General features: G+C 45.9%; 1 protein-coding gene across 10 annotated transcripts in view; it reads left to right on the top strand.

Annotated features, from left to right (window-relative positions):
* The window catches only part of PAPPA (pappalysin 1), a 383,667-nt gene that overhangs the window by 303,584 nt on the left and 60,230 nt on the right, over nucleotides 1-19,853 (top strand). For all 10 annotated transcript variants that reach the window (XM_072025100.1, XM_072025099.1, XM_072025103.1 and 7 more), the window contains one exon: nucleotides 1,528-1,724. In XM_072025100.1, coding sequence (XP_071881201.1) covers nucleotides 1,528-1,724 — 197 coding nt within the window. The remainder of the gene's footprint in view (nucleotides 1-1,527; nucleotides 1,725-19,853) is intronic.

Raw genomic sequence — 19,853 nt, forward strand, 5'->3', positions numbered from 1 at the left:
GACCGCTGCTCCTCTGAGCTCTTCGAGGTGTGTGGTATACATTTGGTGGCTCCCGGCCATATGAAGAGTTTAAGATGTGACTTGTAGGGTCAAGCAGTTTGGCCACCCCTGGAATATTAGCTCAGCCACAGTGCTGCGCTCGCACGGCTGAATGGCTTCCAGGCTTACGCTGGCTCATTTTCGCCAGCTCGTAGTGCTGGCCCGGCAAACACACAGCTCCCCACAGTCATCCACGTACACGAGTTGGCCGCAGAGGTCGTGATGAAAGGAAAGCAGAATGACCTTCTTCCCTGATAGGCTTCTCCGTTCTTTCAAGTTCACGCTCTCGTAAGCACCTAGAATTTTGCACGGGGGATTGGGAGGAGGGGAGGGGGGAAAAGAGCGAAAGTCATTAAATAATTGAATTGCAATAAACTGATTTTTTTTTCTGGCTCATGATGGTATTTCACTGTGTAAACTAGGAGGAAAAATAAACAGGGGATTTAGTAGTTTGGAAGTAGCTCAAAATTGAGCAGCCGTTGGATTTTCTGACACCTAGCTCGAGATAGTCCAATGCTACCGGCAGGACTCTCCTTAGGGATCGTTTCCATCAGCCCAGCTCGCAGCTCTGGCTAATTTCCTACCGTTTTTTCAGCAGGCTTATTTGCCAGACAAAAATACAACAGGCTGTCAGAACTGGATACCTCTGGGGACTGGCAATGATAATACAATACAAAATAGGATACCAACAGGTCAAAGGTTTCCATTTCACAGAGTACTCTAATGACTGAAAGTCATTATTGCTATGCAGTCTGTTTGAAAAGAGTAGATGGATCCTGGTTCAGTTTTTAATGGGCCAATGTTACAGAAACAACCTCAAAAATTTGGCATCTTTGTTGGCAGTCTCATTAGAGAAGCCACAGAATAAATGGACAAGGATAATAAAGTCTCCTGCTGCTTTTGATCCTTTCAGGTCAAATCTGAGTTATGCTGGTTGAAGCCGTGTGTGGATGTGGCAAGCTTACCCTCACACTATGTGGACTGTATCTGTGCCTTGCATAAACAGATCTGGTTGGCCCTTGGTCCTGTGGCTGTGAACTTGGCAGTTTTTGCCATCCCTAAATTCACAGATGCTGCTGTTGTTGTTTTGCAGATATCTTTTAAGAACAAAAAGGGAAACATTGTAGACCAGACCCTCTGCTGGCTATCTTCCACCCAAGGCAGTGGATTTATGCCAACACCCACATTGTCTTTCCATATATTTTCGATCTCTGCTTTCTTCTGTCTCCATCCTTTTAAATGGAGATAGACAAAAATAAGCAGAAAAACCTTCGCATTGAGAAATGTTTTGAGGGTTTTGCCCAATAACAAAACTGACTAAAAACTGACTTTCTGAGAAGTGCCCTGCTGCTGGCCAGAAATGACCGATGCTTTCACTCCCCAGTGATCTGGACCAGCAGATGCACCACCGCTGGTGTTACTAGATCCTAGCAACTAGGCCATGGACATGTAGCCATTTTTTGATTTCTCTTTGGTTTCTCCTGGCAGATGAACCCAGCAGGTGCTATTTCCACGATGGTGATGGAGTATGTGAGGAATTTGAGCAAATGACCAGCATCAAAGACTGTGGCGTTTACACTCCCAAAGGCTTCCTCGATCAATGGGCTTCCAACGTCTCCGTCTCACATCACAGTGACCAGCAGTGTCCAGGATGGGTGGTCATCGGTCAGCCAGCAGCAACCCAGGTAAGGGAAGCAGATGCTGTTCCCTGTCCTAGAAGGTGGAGGCCAGCAAGGACAGTCATGAGCATAACTAGATGGTCAGCATTCATGTGTGATGTTACCCCTGTCTGTTATCCTGATACTTCACCAAAGGAGGTTTCTGATAGCAATTTCCCTGTTTCTGAGCCTGTTTAGTGGTGATGGAGTTGAAATTCAGTTCCAGTCACCCATCTGAACGCTGCCTGAAGTCATGGTCTGCTTGATTCAATAAGCTGTGCAGGAGTCACCTCTGGCTAACTAGCATCACCTAAAAGACTAGACAGGCTCTCTATAGCCAGCACAGGGTGCTATCTTGTGGCAATGAGTTCTGAAGGCTAATGCAGAATAATACAAAAGAGTGTTCTTTCTTTTTTAATAGTTTTGTGTTTTCTGCCTCCCGGATTCATAAAAGCACCCTATTGTTCTATTCTGAGAAAGGTCCCGTCCATTCCCAAAGCCATTCATTAGCTTTAACCCCTTTCTTACATGTCTCCTTTGTAACATAAATAGCTCCAGTTACCATAACTTTACCTTTTGTCTCCCTGAGAGAATTAGATCCAAATGAGTTCAAAAAGACATTAGATAAATGCCTGGAAAACAGAGCTGTACATGATGCAGAAGCAACAGTCCAGATGCAACACTCTGACTCAGGAAAGCCCGCATTGCTTGTTGTTTTTTTAGAGGATACAGCAAGAAAAGGATCATCATATACAAGAGCTACATTGTATATTCCACCTTCAGCATCCACCAATGTCCCTCGCTAGACAGAGCAGTGGATCAGATGGACTTTGGGTTTGATGCAGCCAAGTTGTTCTTGCAGTCTAACTGTCAGGGAGGTGTCCTGAGTGGGCAGTGCAGAGAGGAATGCAATGTCACAGATATGACAAGCAGATTTCTCCGTGAATAGTAAATGCTAAGCATTTCCAGTTGGCTTGCAAGAGAAAACATCTTTATCCAAGAGACTTGGCCTTGTTCACATAGCACAAGTCTGTAACAAATTAATGACCAGGTCATTTTTAAACGTACAAAGCGTGGTTAGCTGGCATAGTACCAAGACAGAATCCTGAGCCCAGTATTGCCTTTTTGTCATGGTCATATTTATTATTTCACACTGTAAAAGGAACTTTCGTCTGCACCCCTACCAGTGCCTTAGCTTCTTTCTCATTTGAGCTCCCTGGGCTGTAGTACTGTCCAAAGCCCACTGTCTCCAGTTCAGGTGCAGTTCAATGAGCATGTCCCCAAGTCCTCTGTCCCCATGCTGCCACTGGGATTTCCTGCCCTGATTTTCTCCTAACGCACTGGGAGAGATGCAGCCACGCTGAGCAGTAGGACCGTACAACATATGGTCATGTGGTGGAGAAAACACCACCACGTGCACACCCAACAGAAAGCCCTGCTGTGTAGCCACAACTCAAGCATGTTTGTTGTACCCAGATGAGATGAAGTTGTCACAGCTTTGTTAAAAGAAAAAAAAAAAAAAAAAAGCACACCAAAAACAAAAACCAAGCTGTTGTATTTATAGGCAGAGCACTAGCATATCACACACTGGTGGAGTGAATGGGAACATGCCTCCTGTTATTGGCTGGCCCCTGGGGAGATAACAGTGTGCTATTTACTTCCAGCAAGAGGAATTTGTGCTTTAGCTCAGCTGGTCATATTACACCCGCTTGAGTGTATGGGGTTCATTGACCTTTTTAATCATATATGTTGAGAGTCTTTGTTTTCCCCAGGAACAAGACAGGCTTGTAGGTTGTGGAAGAGCACCTGACTTGTCACTCTGGAGAGGTTAGGTGGGGCAGCAGGTCATCACTCTGTTGGCTAGCAGAGTGCTTGAGATGAAAATTAACCTAAGATCTCCCCTAATCACCATGTGTAATGATCACTGGTGTGTAAACATGTTTGGCTTCATTATCTGTGCAAGCACTGAGCCTTAGGGTTTTTTGTATTGATGAAAGGAGCACCTTTCCTCACCCAGATATCTTTCAGAGTAGGTTGTGTGCTTGCTGATGTTGTGCAAACTTTTCATGTTGTTGCTGGGTAGTTTCCTGATTAATCAGAGTGGCATTTGTGTTGGCTTCTCATCAGGAATGCCATGAAAGATATGTTTGAGTGCAGTGCACAGCAATATACAGAATACATAAGCTGCCTGTTTGTTAGCTATCCCTGTTCCTCATAATTGCCCTGGTATTCTCAAAGTGCTTTAGAGCATTTTAAGTATGTCCTTCACGATTTAAAACATTTTCTCATCCTTAGCTATCTCAAGACCTGTTTCTCTGCATGCCTGTATTTCTGCCTTAGTTCTGCAGAGGCTGTTCCTGAGGACCACATTTGGTGCTGTGGTGCTGCTCAGCAGTATCAGCCTGCCTGCACTTGTTTACTCTTGGAGGATTGTTTGTGAGCAAAAGCCAGAGTGCACTTGTTATTGTAGGGCTCCTTCTGCAGACTGACCACCCCAGGCCTGTCTGCAGAGCTCGCTAACACGCTGCCCGTTTCCACAGAGTTGCTTGTGTCTTAGAAATAGGATGTATGCACTTGCTTGTTATTGCGAGGTGGATCTTACATGTGGCTTTGTTACTTGTTAGTATGAGGCTGCTGAATGGCAACATACTCAGGGAGCAGAAAAAAAAAAAAAAACACAACACAGTATAAGATTTGTTTTGAACAACAAAATGCTTACAAAGAATGACACAGTCTTGGCAAACAGATACACATTTGAAAAATGGAAAGGTCACACAGCCCCCCCCCCCTTTAAACAATCGCTCTTTCTGCAGAAGCAAGACTGATAGACAGCCACTTCTACTTTCCTGGCAGCCACTCTTCAGTGCTGATTAAGAAATATTCACAGTACTGACAGCATCATATTTAAAGCCAAAGAGGACCAGTCAGCAGCATCACACCAGCACGGAAATGCGAGCACCATCACAGGGTATTTTTACAGTTTGATTTCTAATCTGGCATCCTTGGCAGGTCTCGAAGCAGACGCTGCTCAGTACCTGTTATCGACTGCAGGAGGAATTCAGCAATAAAGGCTTTGCATGCTCTTGGGCCACTTTTTTCCTTACTGCTCTTGCTGTGAGTTTGTAAACAGCCTCTCCTTGCCATCCGCTGCATGTGAAATATTATCAGTGTTGATGTACTGGTTGTGTGGGGTTTTCTACAGCACTGTTTATTTCTCAGGGCCTTTCTTGTGCTAAAGATTATTGATGCTAGCATTAAGTCATCAGCTGGTGTACTCTGGCAAGGACTACAAAAAGGCAGTAGTGCTGGGCAGATTTATACCAGCTGACGGGCAGATCCAGTAGGCATAAATAGAAAGACAAAGGGCGCTCAGACCGATCTGTTTTGTGAATAGCTGCAATTTTTATTTTTATTTTTTGCACTGGAAGTCCCCAGGGACTTGTTTCCCTGACCAGTTCATACTCAGCCAGGGTCAACCTTGTTACGAGCAGGGGTGGGGAGGATGTGTCTTCCTACCACCAAGATAAGCACTCCTGGGCTTGGCAACGTGTGAGTTTAAGGAGCCATCTCATGGCCTCCGCGGGCAGTCCCGCTTGTGTCGCCACCAGTGAAGATGTGTGGGTGAGGACAGTTAAATAGGAGAGCGTGGTGTGGATTAGGTCACGGTACAAGTGTGGCTGTCCCGTAGGGTTCATGGATTCAGGTCATGTAGTGGCAGCCTCCGTGCTCTCCCTGCGCACTGGTTTTGTTCCGATGTGTTAGCATGTTTGGTAGTCTCGCTTTCCTTCTGGAGTAAGTTGTCCTGAGCATGAATGCTTTGGATATTTTTTTACGTGTCTTATCTGTACAGATGTGCCTTTGTGGGAAGCCTCTGCCAGGCTTGTTTGGGGAGGGCTCTTCACCCCTGACCCCATGGTTTGGGTGAGAGGGAGGTGGGTGCAGCCTGGCCGTGGGGCTGGAGGTGCCATTTCTCCTTCCCTCTTGCTGGTGGGAATCCAGTGGATTCATCCACAGTTCACTTTTGGCCTCTATAATAGGCAGGTGTAGGAAGGGACTAATGGCTCAGCAGGTGGCTTACTGCTGACCTGGTTCCTCCTGTCACAGTAGCACACGCTCAAAACTTGGAAGTTGTGGTTTACATTGGCAATTTAGAGGGGCAGTCCCCCAACAGCTCTGTCTTTCAGTGTATTTCCTCCCAGTCGCACGGAAGCTGTTTAGTTTAAGTCACCATATTTATATATATATTTTTTTATTATTATTATTTTTTCTTCCCTATGCCATTGCCAGTTCCTGGTTTTCTCCTGTACATGAAAGGCTGCACAGCTTAGGCACAGTTAATGAGAAGGGGACTCTTCCTCAAGGCTGCTGGGCACACAGATCCTGGGATTCATTTTTGTTCCCAGACAAACCCACCCCCTTCTCCCCCTGGGTACCCCACAGGGGCTGCCATGGAGTAAGAAGCTGTGGAAAAGGATTCTTATTACATCTTTCCCACAAACTGAGGCCCCCTCCTGCCCCTATTACAGTTCCCACAATTGCACTCATCCAGACTCACTGCAACAAACCTATTCTTCAGCCGGCCATAGAAAGATGTCTAGAATTGCAGCATGTCTGAAATTTCCCACAAAAGAAGAAGGCAAGAGCACGAAAATATTCTGAGTACTGGAAGAAATAACATGGCAGAGCGAGGGCTCCAAGGCTGGTAAGAAAATACTGTGACAAAATTGAAGAGGAAAATGATGAAGTTCTCTGCCACGCAGTTTTACTTTGACTAATAAATATAACTCTGAAGATAGTTCCCCAAAGATCCAGCAAAGCCAACAAATAGGGTAATCTTGAACAGGAGTGGGAAGAGAGGAAACCTGCAACTTTTAATGGAGAAGCCATTCCTCTCCTTTGGGGTGATCTTGCTGAGAAGTGGGAGGGTGTGTGTCTGTCGGCTCTGCAAGTGGCCCTTTTTGAACTTCCCAGTTCACAGCCAAGTCCTGTTGCTCTTCAACGGTAAGAGTTTTGTTGTGGTCAGAGGGATAAAAAAATCCCCATTTTTAATAAGATGATTTGCTTCGCAAATGTCTCTGTTATTTATAGCCTAGCCAGCCTTTGAACCACTAATCTCAGGAGGTCGAGTACAAAATCCCACTAAGAGAATCTGTTAATGGAGGAACCATGAGTGATCAGAGACCAGTTCTGGAAAAAGATGAACTGGACACCGTGCACAGGCCGCCGCAAGAGGAATGTAGGTTTGCTGTACTCGTCTGAGCACATTTCCAGTACCGGCTGGTGCACCAAAAGGCTTCAGCTTAGCTTACAGATTCCCCAGGTCTAAAATTAGTACAAGGGAGCCCAAAACATAGTCTCTCTTTTAGCCTTCCCCCAGATACTACAGACCAGACAGTTTGGTCTTTCACCTGAAGGCTTGGGAGTTACACCACGAGCCTGGCACCAGGCAAATTCAGGCTGGGGAACTCCGAGGAACATGCCTCCCTTTGTCTTAAATGATGCTATTTTTCATATCTCTTTAATGAACAGGGATTAATTAAGCCTTATCACAGCCACATTGCCTGGTTTCTGTTCCATTTAATAGAGGTGGAAACCAGAGCACACAAAGATAAAGCTGCGGTTTGAGAATTAAACCTCAGTTCCCCACAGAGACATTGCAGGTGCTGGGCATTATTGGGCCCAAGTGTCCCCAGGACTAGGAAGCTCAGGAGATCTCAAAAGGGAAATGTTCATATCTTGTATAAGAAGAAAACTCTGTTCAGGGCCTGCTGACAGTCGGTGTCTGGGAACACAGATCTGGAATGGATTCCGGGGTCATTAAATCCACTGTGTGTTAGCTTTGTCAGCCTCCTCACATCATCGGGTGCATGAATTAACCAGATTTTATCCTCACGCAGTCGGGCTTGTTCCCATTGCAAAATGACTGGAAAACAATTCCACCAAGTCCTTGCTCTAACAGCTAGAAACCTTGTTTCCCACCTGTGTTGTTGGGAAAGCTGGGTTTTTCAACCCTCTTGTCAAAGGAGGTGATGTTGTTTGCCTGGGGATTTCCTCTCATCTTTATTCACGTCTGCATTGCTGCTTTGCCTCGTTGGAGCAAGTGGTCCATACAAAGGGTTTGCAACAAGGTGAGGGATGCTCCAAAGACCTGTGCTGTGCCTCCTGCTCAGAAATGATCCCAATGTTCTGAATATAAAGAGAGAGAGAGAAATGAAATTTCTAGCTAGGCTGGCTTGAAAAGACTCAGTTGCAGTGAGCTGATTGAGAAAGAGCATTACCTTAGAGGTGCTCCGGGGCCAGCTGGAGAAAAAGGGATGCTGCCCATCACCTGGCTGCCTGTTCCCTGCTAGGAAGAACAGCGATTCAGTGATTCCCTGCCTCTCGCCCCCCATCCCCATGCCTTTCAGTGCTCCTCTGCTCAGGGCAGTAGTAAACCAGCAGACCCCATGCCTGATGTCGTAGCCTCTGGATGATTTGTGTATGGGGAGGACAGAGAGAACACAATGAGATGTCAGAGGAGATTCCAAGCAATTTTGCCAAGCACTCAAGGGATTTTTTTCTTTCCACTCCCCTCCCCCACTAGTTTTTAGAATAATTTTTCAAGAGCACATATGCAAGTCATCTAAGGGGAACAGAACAGTGAGTACCAGGGGCTGGTACACTGTGTTCCCTTTGTGTACTGTACAGAAAATAGATAAAAGAAACAAAGGATGATGCAGAGAGCAAAGCAGCCATCAGTACTCTCAGAGAGGTTCGGTCTGACCTTTTCAGAGATGAAGGTCAAACCAAAAATCCTCAGGTGCCGGAAATTGGTCCTGTCTCTTCCTAGGACCAGGAGACGCTCACCGCTAACGAAACGAGAGCAGAATTCCATCCCGTTTGTTGTTGCTGAAGGCGAGGAGAAGAAAGGCAAGAAAGGAATATTGTCTTGGATAATAAGAAGGATTATGTGCTTCTTTAGGAAGTGACTGACCATTTTATGATCATATCTGCCGTACACCCAGCCACCCACCCAGATTACACGCTGTAATTGAAAACAGCTTGGACCCCCCAGCATCAGCGAGCTGGAAAGCCGGACCCCGCGACAACGGCGGTGCTCGTTAGCATGCACTCTTCTGAAAGGAGACCCCCCTCCTCGGCCCTTGCCCCTCAACCTGCCAGTCTCTCTGTCTGCTACTGCTGCTCCCCATCCTTTAGATGCAGAGCATGTCCAGCCATAAGCGTGGGATAGCTCTCCTGCATCCCATCCGGGTTGTTTGTCTTGGGTCCCTCTCCATTCAGAGCCGAATGATTTTGCATAAATGCATCGACACGTCTGCTTTGTTCATGCATGAAGGCTTCTCGGCATTTCTCATCCCACCCCCGCCCTGGCCGTCTTCTCCCTACCCCCCTGGCATGTAGCTTCACCAGCTTTTGCATGATTTCCCTGTGCAACAGTGAATAAACCTGCCCGAAGGATTGACAGTCAATCGAGCACGGTTAAAAATACCCAGACAATTATTTTGGATAGAATTAAAACATGATCGGAAGGAGAGAATGGAAAAGGGTGCAGGAGTGAAACCGTAACATCCTTTACTATGTAATTTGGTTTCATGTTCTGCACAAGAAAACATGTAAAATATGTAAACAGAGCTCTCCAAGATTGTAATGTAGCTACAAAGCCACAGATATACAGGCAGGCAGGGTGCTATTCTTCAGCAGAACGGAATGCCATCCTCAAAACCACACGATCATTTCTTTAAGCCTGAAAGTAAACTTTCTCATGCCAGTAGCAGAGAATTTATTTTTTCTTTTAAATGAAGGATTGTCTGCACTACTTGTTCGAAGTACTGTAGGCATTTTAGCCCACATTGTCATAAGAGACCTCATATTTTGAATGCCACTCAATTTTGGGGTGTTCATCTCTAGATGTCTCTAAAAGGAATGATTTTCAGAGGATAGTGCTTACCCAGCACCATCCTGAAGGCACACCATAACAGAAAGTCTCTTTAGTCAATCCCTCTGTCCCCACCTGCAAATAAATAATAATAATAATAATAATAATAATAATAATAATAATAATAATAATAATAATAATAAACTTAGGGACCATTTGGATAAATTCTTGAGCTGCTCTAATTTCCTGGATCGTGCTGCCTTAGTTAGAGCCATGGCTGTTGAGGAACCTCAAATGAGTGCTCATTTTTGGAAACAGTGTCTGTAAATTTTAAGGATCACTCTTTCCTTTGAGGTCGGTGACTCCGTTAAGCAGGCATGATTCCCCTGCTTGGCAAATGTGCCCAGCTTCTCCTGGTACCAGCAGAAACCCTGGTTTTCCACCGTAGCCTCAAGCTCTGGTTGCAAGCTTTAATGGGTTCCAGGAAATTGTAATTTGCATGATCAGTGCTGGTATCTGCGTATGCATGTACCTACTGACTGGGAGGAGCCTTCATTTCAGGAGAACATAGAGCTCTGCTAGCCATGGTGGTCGTTGTGCTAAGCCTTATGCTTAGCACTTTGGGCACTTTTTTTTTTTTTTTAATTTTTATTTTCCTAGTTTTGGTAATTAACCCTTGCAAGCAAGTCCCTTTTCACACAGTGAAGCTGAAGCATGGGGTGGAGATGATTTATCCAGGGTTGTGAGGTGCTGATCTGGTGACCAGGTGTGTCCCTGTGACGTGCCCACAGCCCTGGCCAGCCCCTCCATGGGTTCCACCCCAGTGAATGGTGTGCTTTTGTGCAGCTTAGATTCTTAAAAAATAACAATGATGAGCATCCTATGAAGGCAGTGAAGGCCAAATTCCAAGGTGTTTGGGCATTTACTTCTAATTATTCTGAATCTTTGGGTTTAGGATTTATAGATGTGCCTAAGCATCTAGCTGCCATTGGGTTTCTAATGAGCCATGTGCTTTTGAAGACCACATTTGGACCTCCATTTCATGTTTCTCCATCTAAATATCTTTGAAAATCTGCCCTTCTTGCAAAGCAGATCTCTTCCTGGTGCACTGTGACCTTTATCTGCTGGAAAAGGAAAGCCTCACTCTGTGGAAGCTCTGCTTTGTCCCAGTAGCTGTCTGTGGTGGGAAGGACTAGAAAGAATGGCCTCAAATTGTGCCATGGGTGGTTTAGGTTAGAAATTAGGAGACATTTATTCTCAGAAAGAGCAGTCAGGCATTGGGACAGGTTGGACGTGGTGCTTGGGGACATGGTTTGGTGGTGATAGTGGTGGTAGGGGGATGGTTGGACCAGACGATCTTGGAGGGCTTCTCCAGCCCTTACAATTCTGTGATTCTATTCTATGACTTGGCCGTGGTGAGTTCCTCCATCCCCGTGGTGATGGTGAGGGTGCAGAAGCTGTGAGCTTGCTCTCACAGGTGGTGCTCGTGCTGCAGTCCCCGCATCCGCTCCTCCTGTGAGCAGCCAGAAGGTTCTGCCAACCCTGCCAGCCTGGCACACGCGAGGAGGAAACGCTCCATGTGCTCTTTGGGTTCTCCCTGCTAGAGCTGGGTTTTTTTCAGAGCAACCAGGGCTCCTTGAGGTTGGAGGAAGGCTGTGGGCTCCCCCGGGCACCTGCAACCAACGCTTTGGGTGGATGCAGACATGCGTGGGCTGGAGGAAACAAGTGGCTGCTGCTCTGCGTCCAGCACTCTCCGAGGGATTTGCTGGTGCAGCGTTACTCAGCATGGGGACACCTTCTGACTTGCATCCCATGAGTCGTGTTTTCAGGTACTGAGAAAAAAAAAAAAGCCACAGACTGGTTTAACCTTAATTAAAACACGCTGAGGTAGAGCTGAGGAGCTGGGTAGGAAACCAAACGGCTTTCTGACCACTGACATGGAACCGTAGTGGGCTCCCGCACCGGCACTCCTTGCGAGCGCTGCCGCAGCCTTCCCTGGCGCTGTTAAACTCAGAGCCTCTTCCCAATGCATCATCTCCCTGGATGTAACCAATTAAAGCCTGTTGACAGGCTGGAGCAGACTTATCCCCTTAGGAGTTGAGGCATATGTACGTCTTCATATAGGGAAGGACAGCAACTGGGTGTCTGGCTGGCTTGCTGGGAGCACAGCGTGGAAAGCTGAGCAGCTCTGGGAAGGAAGAGGAGAGGGTAATTTGCACCCCCAATTCTCCCTGCCCATGGAAGAGCAGCATGTTGAGGGTTGCGTGCGGTTTTTGCAGTGTGTTTACATGGTCCATAACCCTAAACAAAGCCGAAAAGCATGACTTTAACTCTGGAAATAAAAGCGCTGGAAACCCCTCGGTTTCTGCACATGAGAAAGTTTTGTTCTTTAAACACACAGATGTTTTCAAATGAAAAATCGCTCTTTTGACCTTTCCTGAAGGCGATCATGTGGTCACAGCTGACATTAACCACTGCAGGGCTGCTTGCTCCAGCCACAGGCAAAGCTTGGCGAGACATCTTCTGAGCTCCTGGTGGCACCTGCGTTGTCTCACATCCCTTGGAAGCTGCTGCTGGGCCCCGGGTGCGCTTCGGGCAGCTCAGGGGAGGTGGGACCAGGGGTAGGTAGGGTCTGCTCCTATGCTGCATGAAAACAAGCATTGTGGTTTTCTCCTCTTTGCTACTTGAAAAAGGTGTGGCTTAATTTTCCTTCTGTTTGCCCATCTCCCTGTCCGAAATGTTGCCCGAGTGCTCCCAAGCATCCCCGTACGCCCCAGCCAGCAGCACGTTACTCTGAATGGATGAAGCTGCAATTCTTTAGGGATTCATTGTTGTTGCTTTTGGTCTTTCTCTAACGAGCTGTGTGCTTGCTTCATTCAAGCAAATTTACAGGACCAGCTCTGGGAAGGAAGGAGGGGATGTTACCAAGTGGATTGTAACAAGCCCAATCCTGCTTTGCCTCGCAGGGGTGCCAAACCAGCAAAACTACAATGAATCCAGTTGGATCCACTAATAAAATAATAAAAAAAAATACACTTAAGATCCTCCCAATATGTGGCGCACATTCTGCCTTTGACAGCTTGATTTCCTGGTGCCAGCTGCTCCCAAACGAAAAGCTCCAGTCAAAGGAGAAAAAAAAAATAGAAAAGAAAAAAAGCCTTTGCTCTAGTCATCAGTGGCAAAAGCTTATGGGATGGGATTGTTTTCCTTTGCCGCAGCCCCCCCACGGCCAGCCTTGGCCCGCAGATATGTGCGAGCTTTGCTGTAGTGGACCTAGCTGGTTCAAGTTAGAGACAGGCAGTTCGGGAACCCGAGTGTGCAGCCAACAATAATGTTCTGGCTACTGTATTTGTTTAACCTCGCTCTCCAGTGGATGGATATACAGTCTGCTAAAGCACTTATCAGTCTATAATGCCTTCACACTTTGGTGAGCAGCAATGTGGAAGCTGTAGACAGGAGCTTTTGCTGCAGGTTGGAAATGTCTTTTAGCTTTAATGAGAGTGATGTTTGCAAACTGGAGGTTTGAGGTCTCGTTTGGGAGCTGTTTCTTCGTGCTGTCTGTCTAGCAGGTTGCGTTTGGCTGCTATTTCTAACAGTAGATGTATTTGTAAGTTTGAATGTAACAGAAGAATGCAATCTGGGGCTAATTCAAAGAAATAGCCCTTCTTGGTGAGCTCCTGGCAGTGCTGGGGGGAAGATGCTGTTGTGGGAGAGCAGCACCTGTATGTCAGGCTGCTGTACTGAAGGAAAGGAAACCTCTGATACAAACAGCAGCACATGGGAGGCAAATTGCTCGGTTACGTTTTCATGTGCTTCGTATAAGACCCTGCTCTGTCTGCTTTGGACCTTGAGCCATCGCTTGGCTTCACAACCGCTCAGTGTGCATGGCTGAATGGCAAGGGAAGCAGCAGCAAGTGCAAATTGCCCTCGTGAGCCCCAGATAGTAGCATGTACTTGTGGGCTTGTGCAAAAGATGAGTCGGTTATTAAATGCCATTACTGCAAGTATTTCTTCTTCTCTCGCTCTTGTTGTATAGTTTCTGGCCCCAGCTCAACTGACGTCTTTGGGACGATCCTTTGAACCATGTGAAAATCATCTGGTTAGGGTTTTGCCGTAAAATTAAAACTCCATATTGTTTTTTCCACAGGTCCAGCTAGCATCCTAGATATTTTGATTACACCTGGCTGGATGTCAAAGCCAGTGTGGGTTTGGGATAGGGCCAGTCAGAACTGATTTACAGGTTTTTTGGGGTATACCATGTGAAGTTTATGGTATTATGTGATTTTGATTTTAACTCACTCATTTTAAATGAAGTTTGCTTTGAATTTGGAGATAACAGAAATTCAAAGGAAAGCTCAAAGAGTGCAGGTCTGCATGATTTAAAAATTGAAATATATTGTTCATACAGAGTCTTTGGAAGTGAAATAACTGCATTTCTGAGAAAGCTAAAGTTAATAACACACATTGGATACACATGCAATCTGGGCCATCATCTAATGTAGCATCCCTGTAGCTCTCACTCACTTTCCTGAAATTAAGTCCATTTATATGACAAAACAAAATAGTTTTTGCATCTCCTACTCATTTCTGTACCACAGCCCTGTGTTACATCACATCCACTACTCTACCCCTGGAAATTTCTCTGGAAATATACACTATCATTTTTACAGTATGAGTAGAGGCATTTATCATCGTGTCACACTGCAAGCAAACTAGTGATGCCAGCATCATATCAGCTTTGGTATTTTCACACACTGAAAGGTCGCTTTTCAATTAATAAAAAATCCAGCCAAAGTTTTAGCTGAAAGTTATGGTTCTTTGCTGAGAAAACCATAGTAGCAGGCTAATTGAATGCCAGGTCTGCAAGTTGCAGACACCATCAGCTACTCCAGATTCAAATGGGAAGGGGCTGTGCTGAGGCTGGACACAGCAACTGGCAATGGGGCTTTACTTCATCCTGCAGCAGACGTAATCTGTTTCCCAATCCTATAGCCAAATCCTGTTCTTCATTACACAGGTAAAATTGACAGATGAGATTTCCTCTTACTTCTGAGCCAACTGAGTCTGGGAGTAATATAGCATTAGTGTGTTACCCCAGGAGTTTTATCAGCTTCCAGTTGACGCTTTTCTGTTGCTCACCTGTCTGGATGTTTTTGTCCTGGAGAAAAGCAACCGTACTGTACTTTTTCATCTTTTGCCTTCAGACCTTTAAGTACCCTAAGGAAAACAGGCAAAAACAGACAAAGCACAAAACTTAGTAAAACTGTGTTTTCAAATGCATTCCTTGCCCCTTAAAAGCACCCCTACTGAAAAATTATTTCACTGCAAACAAATCAGACACAGAGGATATAGAGAGGTTTGGAGTAGAAGCTGCAGTTTATGAGCATCAGATGAAAGGGAGAGTTGCTGTTGAGGAAGACGAAGCAGATTAAAAGGTAAGAAGGCTATTGAAAAAGGGAGGACATCAGTTCCATCATCTTATGCTTATAACATGTACTGATGAATCTCGGCTTTGGATTTCTTTCTCATTTTGTTTTTACAACAATGGAGTGTTGTAAATTTGTTTAAAGCACAGAGAAAATATGGATGAGTTTGGAAAAGGTAACTTGGAATGTTTTCCTTAAATGTAAGAGGCCAACACAGAATGACCTGATTTTCTAAGTTAGTCATCAGCTGTTGACTCAAATCTTCTGACAGGACAAATCCAGAACACTGAAATACCAGATCCAGAGCACTTGCAAAGAGGCTATTCCTACAGCATTTCTGACCAGAACCTAGAAGAAAACCTTGAGCAAAATTTATGATGTCCCTTAACTAAGGCTGTTGTTTACCATTTCCATCTGAGCTCTGTGGCCTCCTGAAGTTTGAAATGGTCTTAGAAATTGGCTGATTTTCGAGGTGTTTGTTGAAACACAAATGGTGGCCTTTTTAATGGTTCACTGCTCAGTAATATGGGCAAATTCATTTTTTCTGTAACTCCAACCCAATTCCCAGCCTAAATGAGAAGAACAGTGCAACAGCTTTCAGAACAGATTGGAGGTCTGTGCTGCAGTAGGCAAACTGGGTGGTGTCCATGTGGCAGTCAAGCTGCCTTATAATATTGGGCAATAAACAGGCAGGAACCTTTCTGATATTTAGCAACTGCACTGGAGCTTCTCATCTGTGGGTAAATTTACCTTAGGATGCAAGAATATTTAAGAATATTGGGTAATGGTCCATCCCCATGTCTGGCAGTGGAGAGAGAAGCTTTTCATCTGTAAGGGATATGTTAAAATGATGCATATGTCATGGTTGGAATTCTCTGGTATATCTTGAGTTACATATAAATAACGTTCTGCAGAACAGCCAGCTAAAAATTGTAGGTTAATTAGGATTCATTATTATAATAGGAATCTGTTCTTTAGCTGGATCTTCAAACAGAATGTCCCATTTGTGCCTCCATAGGTCTCATACCAGTGTGTGAGTATTTCCATGCACTTGCACATGCAGGATGTGTGCACCACAAATCTGTGGTGCTGTGGGTTTCACCAATGGATCCTGCTCCTGCTTGTTTTGAGGTTGCTGTTTTGTGAATGGGACAAAGTCCCCAGTAAGAGGAGGGAAGAGGCAGCGTGCCCAGGTGGGCAAGAAGGCCAACAGCATCCTGGCCTGTATCAGGAATAGTGCAGCCAGCAGAACTGGAGGGTGATTGTCCCCCTGTGCTCGGCTCTGGTGAGGCCGCACCTCGAGTGCTGTGTTCAGTTCTGGGCCCCTCACTACAAGAAGGACATCGAGGCCCTGGAGCGTGTCCAGAGAAGGGCAGCGAAGCTGGTAAAGGGCCTGGAGCACAAGTCCTGTGAGGAGCGGCTGAGGGAACTGGGGGTGTTTGGTCTGGAGAAGAGGAGGCTCAGGGGAGACCTTATTGCTATCTGCAACTGCAGAGGGGTGGGAAGCCGGGGGCTGGCCTCTTCTCACAGATAACTAATGATGTGATTAGAGGGAATGGCCTCAAGCTGTGCCAGGGGAGATTCAGGTTGGAAATTAGGGAAAGAGCAGTCAGGCACTGGGACGGGTTGCCCAGGGAGGTGGTGGAGTCACCGTCCCTGGGGGTGTTCAAGGAGAGGTTGGACGTGGTGCTTAGGGATATGGTTTAGGGGATGAAAGTAGTAGTAGGGTGATGGCTGACCAGATGATCTTGGAGGGCTTTTCCAACCTTAATGATTCTGTGAATCTATGTTTCTATTGTCTGGGACACAATATCCACTCCCCGCTCTGTCTCCAGAAGGAGGTTGCTCTCTGCTCTCTGACAGACCAGCACTTGTGATGGCCCTCAGAGCCGTACTTAGCTTGAAGACATGGTCTGGAGGAAGCCCCGCCATGGGGGAACAGATGGGATTTGGGGAGCAGACAGCTCTGCGCGCTGCAGATCTGCTCTGTTTCCAGGTGCCTGTGGGCACGCAGACAGGCACGTCCACTCCAGCCGCAGAGTCAGCCGTATGCCAGAGCTGAGCAGGGCAGCAGCCTGCTTTGAATAGCAGCTTTGCCTGTCTGCATTTAGGATTATTTGGATAGAGGAATGTGAGAGATGAGAAGGACCAGCATGTGCAAAGCCTGTGGTGCCTGGCTGTGCTCTCTCAGCAGGAAGGACACAGCTGGGTGTCATCTCTGCATATTTCACCCACTCCTGTGGGAACACATGGCCTTCACGTGAGCTTGTGCTTATTTGTCCCATCTCCTTCTAAGTTCTGTGCACCTTTTTGTGACTACCAGCATTTACCCTCAAGATACGTTTGTGACATGGGGCAGTATCATGCTCACCTTACTGACAGTGGCCTAGGACTGGAGAAGCCAATTTGGGCTGTAATGGGGCCATGCACTGGACACAATTGTGTTGAGAGCTTGTCCAGTGCCCAGTCCTCACGATCAGCCACCCCTCACATGTAGTTTGCTGGCAACAGGGTCCCATCAACTCAACACAACAGTGCATGAAGTCAAAGGCAGCCACCGTCACTTCTGGCATGGTAGGGGCTGGCCATGGAACATATTGTGATGCTGCCTGTGATTTACCTGTGCAGAGCCGCTGCTCGTGGGATGGCTGGGCAACATTCACAAGGAAGCCTTACAAAATTTGTTCATCAGCAAATTTTCCCATGTTACCTGAAAGGAAAATATTATGAGGAAATGGAGCTGAGTGCAATTGTAAATGTGTGTTAGATGTGGCAATGAACTAAGCGCTCCTGATATATCACTTTTCCCTTCCTGCTGACACATTCCTTGGTCCCCTTGAGTAAGAGAAGGAAAACAGGAGAGGCGGTTTGAAGAACATGTTGTCCCTGTGATTGACAAGAGGCTGTATAAATCAGTCAAAGGGAATCCTCCAGGCATTCCCTCTTGTGGGAAGATCCCACAGTGCTCTCTGGCCATGCTCATTCTGTCTCTCAGTGTTTGTGTACAAAATGTGTGGGTGGGAGACGAGCTGGATTAGAACCTCTGAGAGGAACAGACATGAGCTTTTGTAATTGAAAGCAGCTTTCTAGGGAGGGGTATGACTTGGGCTTCCAGTAAGTAGACACAAATAGTCCCCAAATATTTTGGAACAGATATTAGGCTCCTATGGCTCCTAGCTGCTGTGTGGGACTGAGAACCTGGACAAGCCCCAGTGAGTGAAGTTTCAACTCCTGCCTGATTCCATCATTCTTCAAAGCAAATACTTTAGCGTTTGGTAACACCCTGAAATGAAAAGTACAGCTATCCCTTCTTCCCTCCGCAGCTGTCAGGTGCTTTAGCTGCTGTTTTACGTCATTATAGCGAACAGGAGGAAGTTAAGGAAATAATTTATTTCTCATAAGCATGAATTTGTAGCCGTGAGGAGAGGTGATGCTCTGTCTTCCAGGCCATCGGAATGCATTTAGTTGCCATTTTCTAATATTTTTGTACCCTGATGTTCCTTTCTTGTGTGTGTCCTCCTCTTCCCTCTGAACGCAGCTGTCCTGTACTGCTCGACTGTAATAACTGCTATTGCATCCCCAGGTGCCCTCACACAGCCGACATCTGCCAGAGATGCCTTGGAGGCAGAGGCATGAAAGACCTCTTGCTCTCCTCGCAAGTCATTCTCAGGCGTTGCAGTTGTTGAGTGGCACTCAATAACTGGTTAGAATTGAGAAGGTGATGCATTTGCCACGAGTCTTTTGAGGTGTTGGAATCTGTAGGTTATTGGGACCATTTATCCTATCAGGTTGTTATTAAAAAATCTCAGAGAAAGTTTTTGCACCAGCTAGACTGGATGGATAGCATCTAGTGTAGAAGAGGCTTTCATAGTCACTCCTAATGTCACCTGGTAGACTTTCTACATACTTCTCAATCACACTCTTCCCATAAAAGATCGTTTTACCTTGACGCTATTTTGATTTCCTTGTCTGAGCAGCAATGGATCAGCCTCAGCAGGAGGAAGCTTATCTAACCTGCTGAAACCAGACCATTCTACCAAGCCTGCACAACTCGACTGCACAAGTCTTGAACACAGGCTCTTTATGCAACGCTAAAATTTTTGCTAATGGTCTGAGGCAGAACCAGAACGTGCAAGAGTTCACACACACACACACACAAATCAAACAAGGCATTTAAAAGTTATCAGAGATTTCCAGCCCACCTCAGCAGGGGTTTATTTTGGGTTTCATTCAAGCTTTTGGTGAAGGTCTGGGTGAGTTTTTAATACGGGTTTTCACTCATCCATTATGTGGCACTTAAAACGCACCGACTGTCAGGAATCTTGTTTCTTTCAACCACCTTTGTGGAGCAATAGAGCAGGAGGAGATATAAGAATAAGAACAAAATCATATAAAAGTAATGAGACCTTTGTTCATGTCAAAGAGCTCTCTGACCATATAAATTGCAGATGTGGGTAAGATAAATTCCCTAGCTGGAGAGGTATTAAAATAAAAACCATGCTCCCAACAAGAGACAGGCTGCTGAAAATGCAAGAAGGGAGAATTGCGAAATAGTACATGTCGAATTGCTGGACTGGATTTCAAATGCCAAAGATAGTTTATGTAAAGCCTTGCTCTGCTGTAAAATGTAACACTATCCACTGGCTAGCCTCAATGAAGCTCGGTCCCAGTTGTTTTAAAAAATAAATAAACTAAAAATCTTCTTCCAGCCCATTAAAGCTGATTTATGTTTTGCCCATAGATTCCTCTGTGCTGGATCTTGAGGGACTCAGATTATAGAAGTGATTACCTCACTTTTGGCCAATCTGGTTTCTCGTTCTGAGGCATCCCGGGCTCTCTTTGCATTGCCCTGAC

The sequence above is a fragment of the Anas platyrhynchos genome, chromosome 18, assembly GCF_047663525.1.
Source record: "Anas platyrhynchos isolate ZD024472 breed Pekin duck chromosome 18, IASCAAS_PekinDuck_T2T, whole genome shotgun sequence".
Classification (NCBI taxonomy): domain Eukaryota; kingdom Metazoa; phylum Chordata; class Aves; order Anseriformes; family Anatidae; genus Anas; species Anas platyrhynchos.